The sequence below is a fragment of the Andrena cerasifolii genome, chromosome 6 (assembly GCF_050908995.1).
Source record: "Andrena cerasifolii isolate SP2316 chromosome 6, iyAndCera1_principal, whole genome shotgun sequence".
NCBI classification, from domain to species: Eukaryota; Metazoa; Arthropoda; class Insecta; order Hymenoptera; family Andrenidae; genus Andrena; species Andrena cerasifolii.
In genome coordinates, this window is record NC_135123.1 from 6,263,966 (window position 1) to 6,272,926 (window position 8,961).

General features: G+C 44.7%; 1 protein-coding gene across 2 annotated transcripts; it reads left to right on the plus strand.

Moving 5' to 3' along the window:
• The first annotated feature begins 1,647 nt into the window (after positions 1–1,647).
• Positions 1,648–8,632, plus strand: Spz6 (Spaetzle domain-containing protein 6). 2 transcript variants are annotated; one of them, XM_076814960.1, is made up of 9 exons: positions 1,648–2,233; positions 4,651–4,843; positions 4,918–5,035; positions 5,128–5,238; positions 5,320–5,427; positions 5,793–6,059; positions 6,570–6,849; positions 8,346–8,464; positions 8,523–8,632. In XM_076814960.1, exons 1-8 carry the CDS (start codon positions 2,213–2,215, stop codon positions 8,451–8,453), a joined length of 1,206 nt encoding a protein of 401 aa, XP_076671075.1. In that variant the 5' UTR covers positions 1,648–2,212; the 3' UTR covers positions 8,454–8,464; positions 8,523–8,632. The 2 variants fall into 2 exon arrangements, with proteins under 2 accessions (XP_076671075.1, XP_076671074.1); XM_076814959.1 differs by having other exon boundaries at positions 1,653–2,233; positions 8,346–8,531.
• The last annotated feature ends 329 nt before the right edge of the window (positions 8,633–8,961 follow it).

The window sequence follows — 8,961 nt, forward strand, 5'->3', positions numbered from 1 at the left end:
CTGATTCAGAGGATAATTAATCAAGACAGATACTAAACTCTAATTTCTAATTGGTCACTCAAGCATCACTTTTTACAACGTCACGATTCTTTCAAATTTTTAACTACTTGTTTTAATAATAATAATAGTAATAATATATTTATTTTACGGGACAAGCCCATTACTTTTATTTGTTATTCTGAATTTTTAAATTAAGAATACGACTTAGCTTTAAAAATAATTTTCCATTAAAAACTAAAAAGCGATGCAGTTGTCTTTAAAAAAAAAGGTGGAACAGAGTAAACGACCACTACTTAAAAATAAGTATTGGTTCATTCACTTCCACTGCTCTGGTGACACTCTTCGCACAATAGTTCCACTTTCGAATCTGTTTTGCCAATGAACTGTTACAGTGAAAAGATAACTACCAGTGGCGGATTTAGAAGGGGGAGGCGCCCCTCCCTCGAGGGAAAAATACTTATTTTAATTTGCACGATACTTATTTTAACTTAGCAATATGAGAGAAAATATGATAAATTGATAATAAAAAAAAACAGTTTTTCATTTAGCAGGAAAATATCGGAAAGGTCCCTGGTTTATTTCTCAAGCCTGCGCCCCCTCTTCCGAAAATCCCTAATCCGCCCCTGATAGCTATGCGTAATTACAAGGGAAAGGGCAAGTTTTAATAGTCTTTTCTAGCATGCTTGCATTTTGTATTCTCATACAGAGGGCAAGGCACTATATTATTTCGTTAGGACGTGCGAGTACAATGCATCTACGTCCGTGTCAGCGGTGTCAGTAACCGTGCACCCCCTTTCCCTTCACCCACGTCGAAGAGAACCCGTTCGAGGATTTGTATTGCATCTGGAAAGTGACGATTATGTTGGAATGCAACGACAGTTACAATCGTGACCAGCGGCCTGCTCGCCCGAAGAGGAGGATGCGAGCTCTTCGCGTCCTCGTCGACGGCGATCGCTTCCCGCTGTCAGTCCGTCGCGTGCGCGCATGCGCAGCAGTTCGCCGCGCGCAGCACCGATAAACGCTGCTTCCTTTATTTCTCTCCGTACTTCCAAAATCTCCTGCTAGAGTAATGCGCTTCTAAATGCTAAATTATTACTATTATTAAATAACTTTAAATTACTATTAAATATTTTTGCGCACAATAATAATAATAATAATAATACGGTAACTTAGCTAAATTATTACTACTATTATTAAATTACTATTAAATATTTTTGTGCTCCATAATAATAATAATAATACGGTAGTCTAGTAAAATTATTACTACCATTATTAAATAACTTTAAATTACTATTAAATATTTTTGCGCACAATAATAATAATAATAATACGGTAACCTAGCTAAATTATTACTACTATTATTAAATTACTATTAAATATTTTTGTGCACCATAATAATAATACGGTAGCCTAGTTAAATTATTACTACCATTATTAAATAACTTTAAATTACTATTAAATATTTTTGCGCACAATAATAATAATAATAATAATACGGTAACTTAGCTAAATTATTACTACTATTATTAAATTACTATTAAATATTTTTGTGCTCCATAATAATAATAATAATAATACGGTAGTCTAGTTAAATTATTACTACTGTTATTAAATAACTTTAAATTATTATTAAGTATTTTTGCGCACAATAATAATAATAATAATAATACGGTAACTTAGCTAAATTATTACTACTATTATTAAATTACTATTAAATATTTTTGTGCACTATAATAATAATAATAATACGGTAGGCGTCCCTTAAAAAAATTCGATTACAGCTGAGAAGTTAACTTAAATTCCCTATACATTTCTTCCAAAAGCTTCGATTTCATTTGACTTCTACCGCGTGTAAAACTCGCGCTCTTACCGATTCTTCTAAATTTTAAACCCAAAGATCCCTGGGGAGCCCTTCGAATCGAAATTCTGGAACTCGGTAGGCGTTAGTGTTCCGTGGTAATCGGTATGCGTCGAGGAAGATCGACTGGAAAGGTAAACACGCGGATTTGACGTGGGATGGGTCGCCCTCGGCGATGACGACTACCTGACCGAAGACAGGTGGCTCCTTATACCATAGCGCGGGTTCAATGTGTTCAGTTTTGCTATGACCGCCGACTGGTCACGAGACATCCCTGAAACAGGTCTCCGGTTTTGAGGATCCTACACACGCTTTTTCGCCTCTTCGCCCCAGCGATAACACAAGGATACCGCGATGGAGTTCCGCACCTTTGTCGTAAGTACGATCCATCTGTTTTTTTTTTTTTTTTTATTCAACTAACGTCGCTGCGGAAATTTTCCTTTCAATTCTAACACATTCAAATACCAGATAGGGGCACTAGGAACTGTTACGTTTCCTGGAGTCGCTGGTGAATTGAAATAAAAGTCAGGTGACAGAAGTTCCGAAAGAGTTTCTACCGGAAGCTTCGCTCGACATTTTAATAGAATTATAAAAGCTTTATATATTTCCCCAATAGAAGCTCAAGCCTGTCTATCTACTGACAGGCAGATAGACGTTTGTCTGAATTTCTATCGAAGAGGACTGGGCGAATATTTCGTTAGGACTGGACGGATGATTGATGCGGAGGTGCCCGCGCGCCTCGTCAATCAAAAGTAGCGGGAAAAGCCCGATAAATTCATTACGCCGGCCCCTGGTCGAAGCTTATTATAGAACTGTCCCGTATTCAGTAATCGCTGGGAACCGGTATGAAGTAATACCGTTACGCAAATGCGTAATAAACGTTACTACGGGAAAAGCGGCCTTTTTGGTCCTCTTGAATTATGCTCTCGCGTCGACCAGACGTCCAAGGATTACCCGAGCAGTAATAAAGGTTGCGAATCCACGAGGAGATTTTACGCTAGGCAAAAGTCAACTAAATGTAAATAATATAGATATACGCAGGAGATGATAAGATTTTTGAAAATACATCGCGAACCTTCTCTCGCGAGAGTCTGATTTCGTGAAGAAATTAAAATTTGCCCATTAGTGGAAACGCCTCGTGAAATAATTGAGGTTAAAGTCTCGCGCGAGACGCGATGTTTTTCTTTGTCTAATCGTTGATCTGCACCTTAGAGAAATGTGAATCCATGGAATAGTTGAGACGATCCCTCCGCGGTGGCCCGTGCAGGGTCTAGGACACCTCTGAAAAACGAGTAAAACCGTCCCGGTTCGCACGAGCCGCTGGGTAATCCTGTAAGCAACAAGCATCATTAGTGGCAAGATTCTCGGCGATTACGCCGGGTCGTTACGTTTTACTAATTACAGTTAGAATTAACCGATGCACGGGCTCGAACACCTGCTCCTTTAATTCCGGGGCAGTCATTGAATCGACGGTAGTTGCTGGCGGGCGATAAGATCGCCGAGCGAGGCTTGCGCACGCTTGTAAACGGAATCGGGCGAACGTGGATCGTGCTGTTAGTGCTGAAAAGGATCCATGATGGCGCTGATAAATCGTGCGCGATTTTTAACCTCGAAATTCCTGAACGTTAAAGAGCCGAAAGAATGTAACGGCCCGCGGAGCGACGTGTTAGTGGGGCAAGCCCAGCGCGCAAGACTATGGTCCGCCGGAGTATTAATAGTCCGCGGAGCGTGGACCGAGTACCGTTAAGGCCGAATACGATACGATGTATCCTCGCTAACGGGGAATGCCGCGCGAGACCGAAACCGCGTAGAGATGGATCATCGACTGACGGCCGTTGGATCGAATAAGCCATAAAACCCCGTCTAAAGCCTCGTTCGGATTAGTCAAGTTACTTGAAACTTGAAACTACCTTACCGATTGTGAACCTGTTATTCGCTTCACTTCAAATAACCTCTCAAGTTTCTTTAAAGTTTCAAGCGAAGTAAAGAGTCGTTCAACTTTTATTCGCCATGCGATACAACTCGAACACTGCGAACGTACGTACGAGTGTGAAGTTCGAGTCACTTGAAGTAAGCTGAGAATAATCGTAAGAGTAACTCGAAGCCAACGGACACTACTGAACCACAAACTCGAAATCAGATTAATCGATTTCAACTTGACTAATGAGAACGAGGCTCCAGCATCCATTGCTCGACGATCCTACATTCTATACTTCCTCCACTAGCGTTTCAGCATAAAATTCATCGGCATTTTGTCTCAAATCGCGATGCAGATTAAAGTAACAGCGTGTTAACCCTTTGCGGACGGAGGTTGAGAAATTTTGCACATGTCGCGTGCGGGCATCCTCCGGTCTCGTATGTTCCCTGTACTCGGCGAACGCCCGTCGGCGTTCCCCGCAGGGGGTATGCAATAGGATAAAGTGACCAGACGTCCCGCATTGTACGGGACACAGTCCCGCATTGAAAAGCGTCCCGCAAAGTGTCCCGGATTGGACATGTAACCTTTCACATTTTCGCAGTGGCATAAAGTTACTGTAACCTCTACTTTCTTTGTTGTGAAAAAAGGAAATATTTTGAATCTCGTTTCAATGCATCACTTTATAATCACAAGTACGTATTTTTTTAAATATATTGCAAAATCTTTAATAAACTACGGAAAAGATCTCCTCACGGATCTGTTAACCCTTTTTTCTTTTCGCTTGCTTGCCCCGCATTGGAACAGGAAATATCTGGTCGCTTTACATTAGGGGAATTTCTATGTAGCGTTGTAACGGGGAGAACTGACTTTCCAGCTGATACTTTTGAGCGTGTCGTCGTATGCTGACGAGTACCAGGATACCAAGCCGTCTAAGCCCAGTGACAACGAATTGTCGACGGAGTCTAACGAGCCGCAGGAGGGATACTACGCCTTCGTGAAGTCGCCAAACGCTGAGCCGCCTAAAGTTAGGCCGCCGCCATATATAGACAGCGATAAAGAGTGCTATGGTGCGCATTTCGAGCCTGTGCCACTTACCCGTCGTCGGTGTAAGAGTATCTTAAATATGAAATCACGGTTTTAGATACCGGCAAGCAGGGGAAGGGCTACGTTTCCGTGCACAATATCTGCGGGGACCTGAACAAGGGCTTTATCCCGAGGAATCCTATGAATCAGTACTTCAACGGATCCTCTTATCCTTTGTAAGTTGGAGAAAGGTGTTATCAGGAAACCAAGTAGACACGATCTTTCAGTCGCCTGCTACGTTTACGACAGAAGGTACCTCTGTTTATAGCTCCCTGTTAAAGAACCACACGCTCAAGTTCCTGAGCAAGGCTCTGCCCATACTGAAGGCTGACGACTCCTTGCCGAAAGTGGCCACCGTCCAGTCCTACTCCCAGAATTCGTGAGTAGACGTTTGCCAGCTAGTTGGATAGGCGCGTTTCGCTACGCTCGCACGAATCGTTCACTCTCTTTATCGCCGCAGCGTGGACACCGACGAGAAGCGCAGCAGGAGCAAACGGTCCTCCGAGCCAGAGGGCGCTTTAGACTCCATTCGAAACGGACGGAAGTTCTGCGAGAATGGCGCAGGAGTGTAAGTGATCGAACCGGGGGATATATATATATATATGTATATACTCGCAGAGATGCTCATAGGCATGTACAGACCGAGCGTAAGCTGGGACTACGGGCGAGGGAAAAGTAGGATTGGAGGGGGAAAGGCAGCGTACGGGCGCGTCGGTTAGCTTCGGATGCGTTCGGCTCGCGTCGACTCGATGTTAATGGCTGTGTGCTGAACATAACCACCTGAGTTACGCGATTTACCCGTATCGCTACGTTACCGCAAATCTTACCGCACCTTTCAGCTTGCGCTCCGTCTGTACTATGTATCTATGCTTGAGACTTCGAAGTTTTCCATTCCGTCATTATCTCCCCCTTTTCTCTCGGTCCGTATCAAAGGGTCTGCATGCTGTACAAGGCCATCCAAGGGGAGCCACTGGCCACGTCGGCCGCGGAGCGTCGCGACGAGCCATCTACCCCCGAGTACCGTCAACGAACACCGCCGCAGGAGAAAGCAGAGTACACTGGCCCGCCCACTCCCTGTCCAGCCAAAGTGGAGTACGCCACTCCCGTGTTCGCCAAGAACTACCAGGGCATTTGGCGCTACGTGGTGCAGATACCCTACGAGGGCTACTTCACGCAAACCATCGAGGTCACCAGATGCATGTAAGCATCCCGCGACTCGGCAGAGAGGATTCGGCGACTCTCCCATCGCACACCTTTTAATTTAGCAGGCATCCATTCCGTTGAAACGCCGGCGCACGTGCGGCGCTTTTATTTTTAGTATAAGTCGCTCGACCTGGATGAGGAAATAAGATAATTGTACGAGTGAATAATGGAATTATTCATGCTCAGTTTTAATGCTTTTGAGAGCGATCTAGGCTATGATTCTCGTTACAATTATGGGTTTCTGTCGCGCAATGCTTGTGCTTCTCACCGGAGATGGGCATACAATTATTTTAAACGAGAATCTGCATTCGAATAGAGGATACAAATTTTATTCGTGACTCGTTGAGTAAAGGTGACTGGGGTTAATCTTTATTCGTACGACGGAGTTATACCGGCTTTGTACAAAGTGACCGTTGACACGCGACCATAGTTCGCACGTTACGTTCATCCACCGGCAATTCGATATTACTTGCATCACTTTTAACCCGGCTTACCTATTTCTCGCAGGCAATCCAGGTGCCATTACCTAGACGGCGGCTGCCTGTCCTCGCCGCGGTGGACCAGCCTGCTGGTCGCGGAGATCTTCTACCCGGACACGATCCTGGAGGAGAACCAGAACTCCAGGTTCAGCGGGCTCAGGGACACGGCCGGCTCGCCGCCACCGGTACACGACTTCCAGAACTACCAGCAGTACCTGCAGAAACGCGCCGGCGAGAACGAGGCCCGCACCAGCGCGGCCTCCCAGCAGCACCACTGCGACGGCGTCGATGAGATGGGGTGCTTCCAGGTAATTCGGCGGGGCCATTAATGCGCACGGGCAATAATCGAATTTCTATCTGAACAACGCTAATCGAGATGATCGCGAAACCACGCGTGCAGCTGAACGGGTAAAAGGATTCTTAAGAAAAAGAGTGACCCAAGAAATAGCCCCTTTTTTGGGTCCCACGATTTTGGAACTGAACTTTGTGCCAAATGATAGCTTATGGCGCAGACATCAATCCCGATAAATTTTCAAGTTGAGGTGACAATTAGTTTCTGAGATATGAGAGGTGGAAAAAGCGAAAATTCGAATTTGAACTTAGATTTTCGAAATTCACGAAAAAAATCAAGAAATATAAATGTCTGTGTAGTAGGTGCGTTTTTAATATAATAGATTTTTTTTCGTGAATTTTGAAAATCTAAGTTCAAATTCGTTATTAGCAGCCAGCAAAACCCCTGGAAATAATTATTTAAATTATCGGACTGACATAGAAGTTCGTACATCGAAGCATATGGGTTGACGCGTTAATGAATTTTCACTTCTTTGACCTTCCATATCTCAGAAACTAATTGTCACCTCAACAAATTCATCGGGGTTGATGTCTCGTCATAAGCTATCATTTGGCACAAAATTCAGTTGCAAAATCGTGGGACCAAAAAGGGGCCAAAAAGGGCCTCATTTTGGGGTCACTCTTTATTTAACGCAATTTCATTTAACGGGTCGCGAATTTCCTACGTTCCCTTGCGAGGAGAAGGAGCGCGAAGTAGCGTCTTCTGTAATATTTTTTCAACCTAATTTTCAATATGACACTTTAAAAAAAAATTTAATAACTAAAAAAAATGCGATGCAAAAAATATTACGCAAGAAAGGGAGAGTGGGGGAGGGGGGAGGCAGTTGCAATATAAAATCTTACAAATTGAGGAGGGAGGGGGTAAGAAATCGCAACGATTACCCTTGCGTAATTTAAAAATGGCCTCTAATGCAAATTCAACGAAATTTATTAGACGATTATAAAGATCGATTTGGAGAATAAAATCCAGTTTTCTTTTCTTTTTACAAAGTCCTTTCTTTTGGGGATACAATGGTCCCTTGCCTCCCTCCCCACCGGTTCTCGTTCGATCACCGAAGTTAAGCATCGTGGGGCGCGTATCGGGGAAAGGATGGGTGACCGTTTTTCTCCTGGTGCGTTGCTTGCTGCTGGCAACCTTACGGGTAGGTTTCCCCGGTTGCGAACGTTTATAATTCGTCACCGTTATGGCCTACCCAATAGCAAAATTCCTTACGGTGATCCCATCGAGTCAAGACGTGGTCTTTCGGAACCCACTATGCTTTCCGCCCACCCTGTGGCTTCCTAGGGAGGAACGATGCTCACTCCATCTTGCTTGGTTTAAATGCTGCTATAGAGGAGACTCTGAGGCGCAGCGCGTCAGTTGGACCTTTCAAAAATCGACACTATCTGCCTCCCCCCCCCCTTCTGGGTCCGCTGCTGATAAATTTACAAGTGATCGGTGCTTCCGTTTCAGGTGAGACTGTATTACGACTGGTTCCTGGTACCGGGCAGCTGCAAGTGCTGGCGCCCGGATTACTTCAACCGGTACGTTCGTCGTAGCGGGTCCAACGTCGAACTGTGATGGAAACCGTCCTGGATTGCACGACACGGATCGAGGATGAGCGAAAAGGTTTAGTGGCAGGAGCGAGACACTTTCGGGTCAAGGCGGGGACGTTGTTATCGTTTGGTATCAGCGCGAGATACTGCGCCGGAACGGTGACACCTCGTCCCGATTTAATGCACTAGCTTTAATACGCGATGCGATTTCTGTCGCATCGAATCTGCAACACTGTGCGCACCTTAAGACTGAAGAGATACCGTTCGCTCTTTACGCGGAACGCCTGGCGCAATGCATCCGAGCGCGTTCCACGTCCGAGCGCGTTCGTTACTAGGCATCTCCTTCCCTTCTTTTTTATTTCGGTAATTAACGCCCGATACATTCCTGTTCCGCGCTGCACACCCGCGGAGCGCGTAATTTTCGTCGGCGAGAAACGCTGATTCATTAATAGAGTAGAGTGACGCGTCTCTGTATCGGTACGATCATTTATTCTGATAAGATTCACGGTAAATGCGGCGCGATGGGAAATAGA

Bases quoted from the DNA above. Each gene is read 5' to 3' on its own strand.
- Spz6 (XM_076814960.1), top strand. From the start codon at position 2,213: ATGGAGTTCCGCACCTTTGTC. The intron at 5,036-5,127 runs GTAAGTTGGAGA...CTCTGTTTATAG, and splicing joins AACGGATCCTCTTATCCTTT to CTCCCTGTTAAAGAACCACA. The intron at 5,239-5,319 runs GTGAGTAGACGT...TTATCGCCGCAG, and splicing joins CAGTCCTACTCCCAGAATTC to CGTGGACACCGACGAGAAGC.